The 16,539-nt window shown below is 43.4% G+C and overlaps 1 protein-coding gene across 2 annotated transcripts in view; it reads left to right on the forward strand.

Moving 5' to 3' along the window:
- FMN2 (formin 2) overlaps window positions 1-14,048 on the forward strand; it is a 454,592-nt gene extending 440,544 nt beyond the window's left edge. Inside the window, exon 18 of one of the 2 annotated variants that reach the window (XM_083176392.1) lies at window positions 13,558-14,048. In XM_083176392.1, the coding sequence (XP_083032518.1) occupies window positions 13,558-13,584 (27 nt within the window). In that variant the 3' untranslated portion in view covers window positions 13,585-14,048. The remainder of the gene's footprint in view (window positions 1-13,557) is intronic. The other variant, XM_083176393.1, reaches the window with a different exon arrangement.
- The last annotated feature ends 2,491 nt before the right edge of the window (window positions 14,049-16,539 follow it).

Here is a 16,539-nt window from a genome sequence, read left to right on the forward strand (position 1 = left end):
TTCTCTTACGCCGGGAATATTTCCGGCTCAGCGTAGCTGGTCTCAGCGGTGTTAGCGTGTCAAGCCTCGCTTTGAGCTGCTTAATGCATCACGCCTCGGACACAGCGAATGGACATCATTGGAATCTTGTTGTCTAGGCAACTTCGATGTTTATAACGCTGATTCTGACAAATCTCATTCTCTATATGACGGAAGAAAATAGACAAAGTTCATTGTGCTTATTTGGACGGGTTTACCGATGGTGGTCGGCTCCCAATGGGGATTTTGACATACAACATTTAACATGTAACATATAACATAAAATATATACACTTAAAATTAGTAAATCGTATTTTTACCTATAATAGAGCGAGATATGTTTTCATATATATGGATATTCTTTATTTATAGATCATTTTTCCACATATGACACTGAATATGTATGTTCTTCTCATTTAAAACAAAATATAAATATATATAAAAAATAATAATAAATGAAAAAAATAAATAAATTATAATGAGACAAAAAACATATAAATATATATAAAATATGTATATTAAAAGGAGAAATTTCATTTTTTAGGTTGGAGAGAAGTTTTTAGTGTCACACCAAGGGTCTGAGTCGACGAGACTGAGACCTCTGGTGGGGACCTGGACCGGTACCTGAACCGGGGAGGTTGGAGAGGACCCTTGCGCATGGAATGCGCGACAGTGCACCCGGAGCCAATGAGTAGTAAGGAGTAAAATACAACCGAGTTTATTTGCAGATAGTTGTAAAAAGACAGGCAGTAAAGTATGCAGGAATAATGGTACAGTCTATGCAGATAGCAATACTTTACAGATGACTGATGGAATGTATCGATGGTGGAACATCGGATCCGGAGTATCGGATGTGGAGACTGTGGGTCCGGAATGACGGACGGAAGCTTGGAAGCTGGAGATCCGGAATATCGGATTTACAGGCGATGGTGGAACATCGATGGTTGGTGATGCTGGAGCATCGGAAGGACCAGAGTCCCGGAGCTAGGCTTGGTCGCTGGGCTGAAGAAGCAGAATCACAGGTGGTGGAATAACCTGGACTTCACAGGAGATGGAATAACCATAACCATAACCTGCAGCATGGAAGACAACACCAGCAGGAAATACACTTGCACGGAGACAAGGACAGCTGACCATACACTGGAGACAACTGTAGCACTAGCAAAGGTTCTGAGAGCTCCCAGCATACTTATACTCACTGAGTGGCCAGGATTGGCCGGGCAGGTATGACTGGGAGATCAGAACCCTCAGGATTGGACAGAGCAAACATGTGACTGGGAAGAACATGGCAGCCCCCATGTCTGCTATGGCGGGAAAGTGTGTTTGTGCACACCATGCTGGATACTGGGAGCAATGGCGGCGGACGGATTGCCGTGCACTGAGTACTGTCACTGGAGGTCAGGAGAGCGGTGCGCCGCGCAGCCGCGGACTCAGCAGCGCTGAGAGGACTGGAAGGTGGCAGCAATGATGGCGCACGGCAGACAGGACGCCGGCAGAGATGACGTCTGGACCGCAAGCTGAACCTGCGGAGGCACTTAGCCGGTAAGAAAGTCTGTCTGACAGCTCGGATCGTGACAGCACCCCCCCTTTAAGGGTGGCCCCAGGACACCTTTTAGGCTTGCGGGGAAACTTGGAGTGGAACGCCCGGATGAGTCTGGGAGCATGGACATAGATGGCATTGGTCCATGATCGTTCTTCGGGGCCGTAGCCCTTCCAATCGATCAAATACTGCAGACGACCATATCGGATGCGAGAGTCCAAGATTTTACTGACCTCATATTCTGTTCCACGCTGGGTGCAAACCTTAGGAGCCTTTAGGAGCTTGGAATGAAAGCGATTCAGAACCAGCGGCTTGAGCAGCGAAATGTGGAATGTAGCTGGCACTTTCAAATAAGGCGGCAACTTGAGTTTGTAAGCCACAGGATTGACGACTAGCTCAACTGGGAATGGACCAATATATCGGGGAGCGAACTTCATAGATGGCACTCTCAATCGAAGATTCTTGGTTGACAACCAGACACGATCTCCTGGACGGAGGGCTGGCACAGCTCTGCGTTTCCTGTCGGCAAATTTTTTGTACCTGCTTGAAGCTTTCAGGAGTGAAGAACGAATGAGCTTCCAGGATTTGACGAATTGCCGGATGGTCGTGTCGACCGCTGGAACAGAGGACACAGGTTGCAGAGTGAAGTCAGGAACTCGAGGATGAAACCCATAGTTGGCAAGAAATGGAGTGACATTTGATGAAGAATGATATTGGTTATTATGGCAGAATTCTGCCCATGGAAGAAGTTGAGCCCAGTCATCTTGGGAGGAAGAGACATATGTGCGGAGAAATGCTTCAAGGTCCTGATTCACCCTCTCCGTTTGGCCATTTGTTTGAGGGTGATAGGCTGTGGAGAACTTTAGCTTGATTTGAAGCAGGGAGCACAGGCTTCGCCAGAACTTGGCTACGAATTGGACTCCTCTATCGGAGATGATTTCAAGAGGCAGCCCATGAAGCTTGAATATCTCGTTGACGAAGAGCTGGGACAGCTTGGAAGCTGACGGAAGACCGGTGAGGGGAACAAAGTGAGCCATCTTGGTGAACCGGTCAACAATCACCCAGATGGTGGTGAACTTGTCAGACTCTGGAAGATCAGTTACAAAGTCCATAGATATATGCGTCCAAGGACGATGTGGCACTGACAGTGGCATCAATTGCCCAGGAGGAGACTGACGACTGGTCTTGTGCTGAGCACATTTGGCACAAGAGGAGACAAAGTCCTGTACATCCTGTTTGAGGGACGGCCACCAGTAGGACCTGGTGATAAACTCGTAAGTTTTCTGAATGCCTGCATGGCCAGCGAAATTTGAAGAATGCGCCCAACAAAGCAACTTCTTCCTTAGAGCTGGCTTTACATATCTTTTCCCTGTAGGGGGCGTGAGATTTGAAACTCCCATTGTGGAGAAGGCCACTGGATCAATAATGAAATGTTGATGTGTGGACTTTGACTCACTATCTTGCTCCCATGAGCGGGAAAGGGCATCAGCTTTTCGATTTTGTGTCCCTGCACAGAATGACAGCTTGAATCGGAACCTAGAAAAGAAGAGTGTCCATCTGGCTTGACGGGGATTTAAACATTGAGCAGACTTGAGATACAGAAGATTCTTGTGGTCTGTGATAATGGTGATCTCATGGACAGCGCCCTCTAGAAGATATCTCCATTCTTCTAATGCCAGCTTGATGGCGAGGAGCTCTTGATCGCCGATGGCATAGTTACGCTCTGCGGGCAGGAACTTACGAGAGTAGAACCCACAGGGATGAAGACGACCATCGGGCGCTTTCTGCGAGAGGACTGCCCCAACACCCACGGTTGAGGCGTCAACCTCGAGAATAAAGGGCAAGGTGGTGTCAGGCTGTCTTAACACAGGAGCTGAAGTGAACCTCTGCTTCAACAGATGGAAGGCTTCGATGGCTTCTGCCGGCCACTTCGCTGGATTAGACCCTTTCTTTGTTAGGGCAGTGATGGGTGCCACAATAGAAGAGAAGTTACGTATGAATTTTCTGTAATAATTGGCAAAACCCAGGAATCGTTGAATACCTTTCAGCGAAGAGGGAATTGGCCAATCTTGGATGGCCTGCAGTTTTCCTGGGTCCATTTGTAGGCCAGAACCGGAGACAATGTACCCTAGGAAGGGTATAGACTTCACCTCGAAGACACACTTCTCCAGTTTGCAGTAGAGATGATTAGCTCGCAGCCGGGACAGAACCTCTTTGACCCAATAACGATGTTCTGTGATGTTATTGGCGTAGATTAAAATGTCGTCGAGATATACGACTACATGCCGATACAGAATGTCCCGAAAAATCTCATTGACATAGTGCTGGAACACGGCTGGGGCATTGCTGAGCCCGAAGGGCATGACGAGGTACTCATAGTGGCCGTCTCTGGTATTAAACGCTGTCTTCCACTCGTCGCCCTCTCGTATGCGGATGAGATTATATGCGCCCCTCAAGTCGAGTTTCGTGAAGATGGTTGCACCGCTGACACGGTCAAACAGCTCGGTGATGAGGGGCAATGGGTATCTGTTCTTTACTGTGATGTCATTGAGGCCGCGATAATCAATGCAGGGACGTAGACCTCCATCCTTCTTCTTTACGAAGAAGAATCCTGCACCAGCAGGAGAAGTCGAAGGACGGATGAATCCCTTTGCCAGATTTTCCTTGATGTAGTCGGTCATGGCTTGAGTCTCTGGAAGAGAGAGAGGATAGGTTCTACCTCTGGGTGGTTCTTTGCCTGGAATAAGGTCGATAGGGCAATCCCACGGTCTGTGAGGAGGTAGAATATCAGCGCCAGACTTGCTGAATACATCTGAGTACTCTTGGTAGGGAAGAGGCGGAAGGTCTGCTGCATCGGCTGAAGAATGACGAGCTGGGAGTACCTTTTGGAGACAGGTACCGGAGCAGGAAGGATCCCACGTCACTTCCGGTCCCCACGCTGACAGTCTCACAGGAGATGTGAGCGAGGGACACAGAGGCTGACTCCCGACAAAGTCTCCCTACCGACACCGCCGTGACCGGGCTCAGTGAGTACATAACGCCTATTGAAGGCACAGCCCACAGCTGAAACAAGTACGGGTCCCGACGCTGACAGTCTCACAGAGATGTGAGTGAGAGACACGGGGACTGACTCCCGGCAGGGTTCACCCACCGCTATTGCCGTAACCTGGTCCGTGAGTACGCAGCGCCTAGTGAAGGCATAATCTACAGCTGTTTATATAGCACGTATCCATATCTGATTTGATGGTAAATTGTATATTCCAACAAACGGAGATCCGTTGTTCATTATACCCTGACTCATAGATAAAGGAACCAGTGTTAATTGGACCCAGTATTTGATGGGCTGCAGACAGCAAACGGACGCTTCTATGACCTATATTGCTATAGCAGTCCAAAAACCTACGGGCTGTCAGTAATTTACAAGTATTATTATCTTCTTCTCATATGGACTGTCACTAGCTATATTTTCCCCAGGTTCAACGGCGCTAACATTTATTTAAATCTAATTGTATGCCAATAGCCAATTAAGTACATTCTCAACTTTAACAAGCTACCTCTCCCTGCTTTCCAGCTCTACGGTTTCTCTCATTTTGGCACCCACAGCTTAATATATTTTCTGCAAGTGTTAATAACATCAGAATTAATATTTGCACAGGGGTCAGAACAGCAGAAAACTGTAACCTATGTTTATTCTGTATGGGTGACACATGACATTTATCTCTCATTGGGCATTCGATGCCGACACGGCAAATGCCAGGCAGCGGAATGATGTCATGGTGAATAACCCAAACATTCTATCTTTTATGAGGTACGCGACACTTCTGAACTCCTCTATCTAACGTGGGTTCAGTGTGAACAATCTCTGTCAGAACAGCCGGGTGTCCCTTCTGCGCTGCATACATTTGCAACAGAAACACTCTGAGCAGTGTATACCTGACAGAACAGAGAGTTCACACTCCTTTATATCTATTTCTTCCTTCCCAAGTGCAGAAGGTACGAAGGGAGCTAACTCTCATTCAGCATTTGACGCCAAAAAATTTTTTTTGCATGATACTGAAAAGCAGAAAGGCCCCAGCAAGAAAGAAAATGCACATCCTTTCCTTCATCTTCCCTTCTAAGTGACACAATCACATGGCTCACAGGATCTAAACCTGCCTGCCTATGGGCGGTATTCAATGAGGCAGAATCGCCAAGTTTTATGGCGATTCTGTGTTTTTTTCGTGTGTGCCGGCGATTTTTTGAGCTGAAAAAGCGAATCACCCTATTCAACGTCTTCTATTCGCCGATGACGACCGGTGAATGAAGCACCAATCGCCAAATGTTATTCTCTACAAATCGCCGGTTTTTGTGTATAGGGATTTTCATGGGGATTCGCCGGTAGTCGACGGGAATCGCCAAAAGTGTATTCAATGAGAAGTTGGCGATTCTTATTTCTTGTTTCATATCGCCGTTCCTCACCGAGTGTCCCTCGTCATCTTTTTGTGGTGAACTTTTATCGGAACCTGTGAAATAATTGGTTTTAAGTGTTCAATTTAACTCTGCAAGTGTAATGTATTATTATTTGCTGCCCTTTTGTGATGTGATGGTCGTAGAAGTGCTATACAAATATATATTTAATTTTTTCTGGTATTTTTTTTTTCTCCCACAACGCACTGTTCTTACCCATGGTGCACCTCACTTACCCATGATTCTCCTCCCCACCTCACTCCTTCGTTTGGCCTTTGAGGAGATTACACAGCTTTTGCAGTCTGCTGTATTGGACTCGTTTTTTCAGGGTAATTTGCATTTTTCTTGCATTTCACTGCGATTTCTTACAGTACTGAAGCTGTTTAGGGAAACGCCGGATTGGCTGAGAATCGCCGTTGGGGGTGAGAAGGTGACACAGCTAGTCCCGGCGACTCCCGAAGCTTGGCGAATCGACGTAAAAAAACGGTGAATGGCTGGCGAATGTAAAATCTGAATCGCTGTGACCAACGATTCAGGTCATTGAATACCGCCCTATGTCTCCTTTTCTCTCCCTTCTCAGAGAAATTGTACTACTGAAGTGGCAACACTTTCACTGATTGTTTAAACTGCAACAGTAGCTGATGTACCTTTTAGGAAAGCTTATCACCTTGATAATATTTGCAACAGTAGCAACAAAGAATGAATGGAATAATTCAGCTGGCTAACTCACTCAGACCTGTATTAGCATTCCTAACACAGAAATTAAGATTAAAGGGAAGACTTTTTTGGGACTGTAAGCCGTTAATGCATGAAATTTACCCCTGACACTGTACTGGGGTTATTTATACTTACTACTATTTTTTGAGTAAAAATTTTGCAAACTGTATGTTTAAACCACAATATATATTTGTTTAAAAATTGTTGGTTACTAACTTATGACCTGGGAAACCAAAGGGGAGATTGTACTAACCCTTTACTTTGATAATTGTGCTAGAATAATTTAAGTATCTGTACTTGTCATCCATATAATTATTACTGGATAAGCAAAGCACAAAACATTTTGGTGTATTGTTCCTTATTAAGCACAACTTGTTTTAAGGCATATCGAATTAAAAGCTAGGTTTTAAATAAACCAAATTAAACACTAATAAAATAATAAAGAGTGCCCCGGAAAATACACAGTCAGTCTTTTTACCTGTACTCTCATACAGGAACCCCCCATAACAGAGTTTTCCTGAACTTGTTCTGGGAGCACCACCAACACTGCGATTAACCATATTTATATACCCCATGCACGTTATGTTGGTTTGAACGAAATTACCGTATACTAACCCCGAAGATTACGTGCAGACTCACACAAATCCCATTTAGCTGGCTCTCCACTTAGTACTGGTATCATATGTGATACGGCACTGTTCACGACCACTCTTTGTTCTCTATTACACAGCCAGTTTTCTATTCATCTACATATATTTTCCCCTAATCCCAGGTCCTCCATTTTATTTTTCAACCTCTTGTGTGGTACTGTGTCGAAGGCTTTAGCAAAAGCTAGGAAAATCACATTTACAGCATTTCCATTATCAAGGTTTTTGCTAAACTCTTCATAGAAACTAAGTAGATTAGTTTGGCATGAACGATTTTTTCACGAACCCAAGCTGGTTATTACTGAGTAAACTATGAAGGTCTAAATATTCCTGGATACCATCTCTTAAAAATCCTTCAAATTTTTACCCACTATTGATGTTAAACTAACAGGTCTGTAATTAGCGGGATCCTCCTTTTTTCCATTTTTGAATGATGGCACTACCTCTGCTATTCTCCAGTCTTTTGGTACCGTTCCTGATGATAGTGAATTAATTCCATTAGTACCCTAGGATGAATCCCATCTGATCAAGGTGATTTATTTGTTTTGATTTTGCTGAGCCTCAATATTATTTCCTCAGTAGAGAAATCAATATTGAGGTCCGGCTTGTTCATCCCATTCGTGGTATGTGTACGTTCCACAGTCTGCTCTCCCTTAGTAAACACTGATGAGAAGAACTCATTTAACAGTTCTGCTTTTCCCTTATCCTCCGTAAAACTTTTTTCCATGATATTGGTTAGTGGGCCTATGTTGTCCTTAATTATACATTTACTATTTATGTATTTGAAAAACTTCTTAGGGTTAGTTTTGCATTCATTGGCTATGCGCTCTTCATAATCCTGTTTAGCTACTTTGATTGCCCCTTTGCAAATTTTGTTTGATCCTTTGTATTTGGTGAACGCCTCCTCATTTAACTTATTTTTATAGAATTTAAATGCTCTTGTTTTATTGTTGATTGCTGACCTAACTTTTTTGTCCAACCATGGTGTTTTTTTTTATTGAATTTACCCTTATTTACTGTACAAAAGTATTTAATAGTTAATGATTCGAGTACATTTTTTAGAGTATCCCACATTTCCTCAGCATTTGTCCCCTCAAAAACAGTTTCCCACACAATTTTTTAGGCTTCTCTGAATATTTCAAAGTTAGCTTTTCTGAAGTTTAGTATTTTTGCCGATCCTTTATGATGTAATTTACTGAAGTTGATTTCCAGTGAAACCAAATTGTGGTCACTGTTCCCTTGATGTTCAATTACTTTTGTGTTTGAAACTAGATTGAAACTAGATCTATGTTATTTGTTAATACCAAATCCAATAATGCCTTATTACAAGTTGGAGCTTTTACTGTTTGTGTGATAATTACCTCTATCTGTATTCATTACCAACATAGGCAGCGCTTGAGCCATCCTTCTTCTTTTACATTTATGACCCACAGGGGATACAGGACACCCCTGAGGCACAAGCAGCGCCAAACCACACTACCAAAGGGAAGCGCAGTATAGCAACCACCATACTGATCTGATTATTGTTTGATTTGGTTTAAAAGAAGAGACTCATCCCTTTCGTTTATGTTCGGCGGTCTATAGCATACTCCTATTAACATTTTTTTATTAGGTTTTTTTTTTTTATTGTCGGTTATCTTTGCCCACACGGCCTCCATGTAATCTTCCTCTGTACCTGTGCTCATTTCTTTCTCACATGATGTTAAGTTATTTTTTACATATAGGCACACACCCCCGCCCTTTCTATTTTCCCTGTCTTTTCTGTAGAGTGTATATCCCTCCATGCTTAATGCCCAGTTGTGCGACTCATTACACCATGTTTCTGTAATACCAATAATGTCATAATCATCCCTAGTGACCACATTTTCTAGTTCCCCAATTTTACCTGCTAAGCTTCTTGCATTTATGTTTATTGTTAGTTGCATCCCTAACATTGTGTTTAATTTCTCCTCTGGACTTATGTGTATTCCTTACTAACTTCCTCGTACCCACCTCCCCCTCAGTAGACTCTCTACAGCTCTCCCCACCATGCCCACTGCCCAACCTATTTACAGTTTTGAAACTTCTTCCTATGTCATTTACTCCTTCCCCTACCCTAAGGTCATCTGTACCTAAGAGCTGTAATAATGCAAGATTACTGTTATTACATAATATTCCTGGCACACCCTGGGAATTACCCACGATATTACCCTTATTAGTACCCCGGACATTGCCTGTAACTATGTCCTCCCCTTTTCCTCCCCCAAATTGATTCTTGACTCCAATCCTACTATTCTCACTTCGGGTCCCATAGTATCTAGCTAAACCCACCCCCCCATCGCCTAAATCTCCTCCAACCCTCTAACGATCCCCCCCCCCCAGCACCGCAGCCCCCTCCTCATTCAGGTGCAATCCATCACGGCAAAAAAGATGGCGCCTGACCGAGAAGTCCGCCCAGTGTTCCATGAACACAAATCCCTCCTTCCTACAACAGTCCTTTAGCCACACGTTTACCTCCCTGATCTCCCTCTGCCTCTCTTTGCTAGAGCGTGGCATTGTTAATAATTCAGAGAATATTACCCTAGATGTCCTCGCCTTTAATTTCATAACTAATTCCCTATGCTCTTTCTTGAGGACATCCCACCCACAATTAAATTTGTCATTGGTACAGATGTGTACCAAGACCGCCAGGTTGCTCCCAGCCCCTCCCAACAATCTGTCTACTCAGTCCGCGATGTGCCGTACCTGAGCTCCTGGGAGACAACAGATTGTACGGCGATCACAGTCCCGATAGCAGATTGCCCTGTCTGTTCTCCTGATGATAGAATCCCCTACCACCACTATCTGACTTTGCACCTCCCTGTCTCTCATTCCGTTAGAGCTAGAGGGACTGCTACTCTGGTTGCTAGAGGGAACAGTCTCCTCCAGCTCTGTCATTTCGTCACTATCCTCCACCGAAACTTCGTCCAACCGGGCAAATTTATTCGGGTGTGATAGTTTCGAGATGTTGTGCCTGTCCCTCCTGACCCTCTTTTTCCTCCTGCTGACCTTGACCCAGCTGGCTACCTGTTCGATCTCATCAACCGGTAACCCCATCTGCAACTCCTCCACCATTCTATCTAAGCTTTGCTCGAGATTGGAAATATTCCTCAGTCGCTGAGTCACTCTAGATCAGTGACCTGGGCTTCCAGGGCGGACATTTGCTCACATCTCTTGCAGATGTATTCGCACTGGGACTTTTCCTCCTGGTGAGCATACATTTTGCACTACATGAACTGAGTGAGATTCTCAATCTGGGCCCCACCCATTTTATCTACCTCGCTGTGACTAACCCCCTAGTATACAATAGAAAATTTAATTACAATGCAATTACACACTACAAGTTAATTTCTATCAAAATATAAGAAAGTTGATACTTATCTGTTCCTGCAGCTTTGTCACACTCCTGGTGTCCTCACTCCTGATGAGTCTGCAGCAGCGACAGCAGGGATTTTAACCTGGTCCTCTGGTCTTCTGCTGTTACCGGCTGTCTTGCAGTCTGCTGACACTCCACTCTGTATCCGTCCACTTCCTCTGTAATTTCTTCCAGTTGCACGTTGTCCTCAGTGGCCCACTCTCAGATCATGCAGCACACTGTGTACCTGCACTTTGTGGACCCTTTAACAGGTCAGGCACCTGGGCTTCAAGCAAAGAGAAATAAAAAAAACAGAAACAGAAGGGACAGAAGCCTCTTGCAACCTTGTTTAACCCCTTCCTGAATGTAACTCCTTGTAACTCCGCACCTAAACAATGGCACTTTAACCACTGGCAGTTTAAATTCACAAGCTCAATGTGCCTCCCCTGTTAGACAAGCCATTCTGTCAGACCCTTCCTCCCCAGGCCATCCTAACCACATGGCTGTGTGCTCAAATGTGCAAAGGAATGCTTCTATATCATCCACTGGGATGAGCTTCAGTAGCCTTTCCTGATCTGGCTCCCATACTTTTAGCACTTTAACTCATCACACAACATTTGAATTTGTCATCTGAAGTCTGCTCTCATTCAGCCAGATGCTGCTGATGGGCAGCCATCTTCTGCTGACCCTCATATACAGTATCATCTGGACCTGGGCTTACTGGCCTTGTATCGGAGGGCCAGATGTACTAAGCTTCAAAAGTGATAAAATGGAGAATGATAAACAGCCAACCAATCAGCTCCTACCTCCCATGTCACAGTGTTTGAAAAATGTCAGGCAGGAGTAGCAAGGGTCAGCAAGTCACAGCATAGCAGGTTCAATCCATATGCGGTGGGTATTACAGGCAGAAGCATACAGGCAGACTCAGTATAGCAGACTCTTGAAACCCTTATACAGTATATGAGATCACAGGTGATGCCGATTATCTACCTGGGATTCTGCTACTGCTACCAAAACCTGGTCTGGATCCTCCACATTACTTTTATGTGCGGTAATGCCGACTCTGCCACCATATATATATATATATATATATAACTGTTCCACCGGCGGCACTCCCAAATAAATTTGGGAGTGCCGCCGGTGGAACAGTTGTATGCTGGATGTCCTTAAGGGATCTCTAGGTCGGAAGGCACCCACTTATTGCACTTGACGGAGTGCTGTCCTCAAGGTCTACTATATATATATATATATATATATATATATATATATATATATATATATATATATATATATATATATATATATATATATATATATACAAAAAAGGAACAGAGTGCGCTTAGAGGTGAAGGTACACAACTTTTTTTCCTCAGTTATAAAATGTATTCAATAAAAAGCCAACACTTCGGCTTATATAGCATACACAATACATATAGTCATTTTAACAATTGACACAATGTACAATTTTCCAATACAACAGCAGGTCCTGCTGTTATATTGGAAAATTGTACATTGTGTCAATTGTTAAAATGACTATATGTATTGTGCATGCTATATAAGCCGAAGTGTTGGCTTTTTATTGAATACATTTTATAACTGAGGAAAAAAAGTTGTGTACCTTCACCTCTAAGCGCACTCTGTTCCATTTTTGTATCTCTATCTGTCTTGAGTCCCGGCTAACAGGGGACTTTCAGAGTTGCTGCTACTCACTACTAGGGCGCGGACAGTTAGGTACTTTCCATTTTCATATATATATATATATATATATATATATATACTTATCTCGACTCATCTATTCTTCAGTCAATGCGAGTGCCACACATCATTTCATATATATATAAAACACAAACAGCCAGGCACTTTCTCCGTAGTCGGTGATATGTGGGTGCCCTCACTTGCGGATGCAATATAGAGTTTCTTGGTGTGCAGCACTCCAGCCAAAATCATTGAAGTCAAAAAGGCTTTTTATTGAACAACGTTTCAATATCTAAACGATATTGTCATTGTTTAGATATTGAAACGTTGTTCAAAGCCAAGAAACTATATATATGTTTATATATATATATATATATATATATATATATATATATATATATATATATATATATATATATATATATATATATATATATATATATATATATATACAACTTCGGCGCAACGATGTTTCGGGGTTCTGGGACCCCGTTTTAAAGGTGAAAAAACAATTGTTTGTGGATTGAACCCTTTCAATTCAATTTGTGGATTTCAGAACACTGAAACGTCGGTACACTTATAAAAGCACTTTGAAAAATCCCTGGGAGTGCCGCTGCCTGTGTCTGTGCCGAAGTTATACAATTTCTCCAGAGGGCACCCAGGTAGCTGTATTACTCTAAAATAGAGTGCCGGACTGATCACCACAAGTAGATAGATAGATAGATCATGAAATAAATCTCTGAATGTGTTCACATACTCCAATATCTTTCACCAACACCTTACTCCATTGCCATACTCTGAGTTGGCACCCCTCTCCTATATTTTTAATAAGATATATGCCATTGAGGGAAAGAGGCATGACAACATTGATTCCAGAGAGATCCCACGCTGTAATTCCCCTTTCCACATAATAAATACAACAAGCTCTGAAGTCACCTAACTTGTGAGCTCGTAGAACCGCAGGAGGTGTAAGCAATGATTTTATATTTAATTTATTTCTCTAAAGGGCATTAACAAATTTTAAACTCAATTTCTCTTTCTCTTTCTATTATGTCTCTTTAGATATATCTTATGCTCTCATGTCTAATAATGTATATTTTATGTTTTTTTTTTTCTTTTAGAAAGCAAAGCTGAGCTTGCTAACATGATCATAGCACAAAATACACATTTGGAGTCATCAATTTGAATGTTGTGCAATTTTGTTTTTGTAAATATAATGAAAAACCGCATTGGTGTAACTGAGAATACAACAGAATACAGCGAAAAATGGAAATATATTTTTTCAATGGATACAATGGGAAATGCAATCTACAAAATTGTGCTATTGTGCTGAGGTTTAATTTCTTGTATTCTACAATATTCTGTAGCAAGATTATTGTTAATGGCAGACCAGAATATGTTATTTAATACACTGTCTTCAAATCCAAAAATGAACATTTCCGTATGTTTTTCTATGAAATAAAGCCACAACATTTCTAGTTATCAATATCTTTAAAAAAATGTTACTGTAACATCATAATAAAAATCACATACTGTTTTCATTTTCCAACATTCAACAGTCAAACATTTTTCTACAGTATTTTGTTTCTAGATCATGAATTTAAATAATAAATTCTTATTAAAAAATTGTCTATGTCTGAGTGCTTTAACAGGTAATATGTTAAAATAGCGAGTCTATTGTACCAATCTTGTTTTTACTAAATTGTAATGTGCAGTAGCAAAATATTAAAATCTTCAATGTGTGGTTTAGCCCTAATTTTTGGAAATTCTAACACAATTTTTCCATATATTTTTACTTATTTTCTCCACATCACGAGAACTATACATTTCGTGGGACACACAAGTTCAGCGCCATCAAGACCTTCCTTTGTTTCACGCAGCATGTAGGGCTAGGATCAGTAATTTCGGTACTTCTTTACTTTCATGGCGCCAGCATGGCGCCGCGCTACTTCCGGGTTACGCTCGCCACGAACTAAGTAAAATAAACGAAGTTAACGCCATGCCAACATGGATAGTTCATACCTCCACTATCCATGTTGGCATGGAGTTGATTTTAATAAGCGTGGCGAGCGTAGCGAGCCACCGAGCCTGCAGCGTGGGCGAGCGAAGCGAGCCCCGCAAGGGGACTCTGACGCGCGGCGCCATGCTGGCGCCGTGAAAGTAAAGAAGTACCGTAATTTCCACTATTTACCCCTTTACTGCACAGATGGTGGGAGATGAGGTGGGAGAAGGAGGCATTGGTCTTAATGAAGGGGCCCTGATACATAACTTCCAGGGTGGTAGAGGATGTTTAATACGCAGAGGAGGGGTGCATAGTGGAGTGTACTTATTTTTCATAATTTCTGGTGGGAGGACAGCTTGCTTGACTGCAGAGATTTCTTAGATTTTAAAGGAATTAAAAACGAGAGAATCCCACCTACCAAATGGTACTGGGGACTAGGGGATCAGAGTTCAGGAGGCAGAGCAATCTGCCAAAGAGCATATAAAACTACATACCAGGTGTGTGGAGCTGGAGCAGTAACCAGCTGCTGGAAGGCTGATATCTCTGGTTCTGGGAATAGTAGAGACAAGCTGCTAATGTCCATCAAAGGGGGAGAGTCCCAGCTTTTGGAATATACCCTCAGAAAAGCTCTAAGTTAGACAGAACCTGAAATATCTGACTGAGGAGAGCAATTAACAGGCTTGTATGGGGACCACTGCTTTGATGTCAGATATCTTCGGTTCCCAAGTGCCGATTTTTAAAATTCTTTTACCTATGGAAAGAGGAGATCCTCAGCTTTCAGCCTAGGGCTGTTAGACATCTAAGGGGTTTCTGTGTACTCAGAAACCCCCCCTGCGTGCACTACTGGCGGCTTTGAGCTGAAAGACACTCAAACAGGCTGTTTTGAGCGGCTTTCAGCTCAAAGTCGCACAGTGTGTATGGGCCTTAAAGGCCCACGCACACTAGAAGATTTTCATTTCAAAAGACTTTGCTAAAATCTTTGATAGATATATCTTTCACCAAAGTAGTGTGTACATACTTAAGGCCCATACACACTGGGCAACTTTGAGCTGAAAGTAGCTCAAAACAGCAGGTTTCAGCAGCTTTTAGCTCAAAGCCGCCCAGTGTGTATGGTCTGGCGATGAGCGGTGAGCACTGCTGCGCGATCCTGCAACATCGCCGGGAAAGCCGCTCATCTGTTGGTTATACCAGCAGATGAGCGGCTTTCAGGACGGCTTTGCATAGGGCTGCGCTATGCAACACCGTCCTCCCCCCTCCATCGGTGCCAGGCAGGGGAAAGCCGCTCAGTGTGTATGGACTGAGCGGCTTTCCCCCCAGTGATGATTGGCATCATCGCTGTCAATACACACTGGGCATAGTCACCCAGTGTGTATGGACTTGTAGCCATTTTCCTCAAACAGCAAAAGATTTTCAGGAGGCGGAAAGGCCCATACACACTGGGTGACATTTATTAGAGATCGATGTTGGGTTTTTGGCGATTTTTATCGCAAAAACGGCCGTTTTCTTTTTTGCTGCTGCCCACCAGATCCAGGTACCCCGACCACTCCGTGCTTCTCGCCGGTACCGTGCTAGGGTGTACCTGGACTCCCTCTCTGATCAACAGGTGGTGGAGATGTTTAGGTTGAACCGACAGAACCTGTTGAACTTATATGAGCAGGTGAGAGATGATTTGGACCCTTGTGGGGGGGCCAGCTATGCAGTGTCTGGGCTGCAGAAATTAATGTGCGCCCTCCACTTGTTTGCCACAGGCTCCACTCAGTCTGTGAGCTCATGGGCCTTGGGGGTGTCACAAGCCACTTTCTCTAAACATTTTTCTCAAGTGTTAAATGCATTAAAGAAGCTGTGGCGCACATATATCACATTCCCACGTTGTGAGTCCGAGTGGCAGGACCTGAAGGTGGCATTCTATCGGCTCTCAGCATTTCCAAATGTGCTGGGAGCCATAGACTGCACCCACATTGGGATTCGGGCCCCGCACGTGAGGGAGCATGTCTATGTCAATCGCAGTGGCAGACATTCCCTCAATGTGCAGGTGGTCTGCGATGCCAACCTCAGAATTCTCAGTGTGGTTGCAGGCTACCCCGGGAACTGCCACGATGCC

The sequence above is a fragment of the Crinia signifera genome, chromosome 3, assembly GCF_055691185.1.
Source record: "Crinia signifera chromosome 3, ASM5569118v1, whole genome shotgun sequence".
Lineage (NCBI taxonomy): Eukaryota > Metazoa > Chordata > Amphibia > Anura > Myobatrachidae > Crinia > Crinia signifera.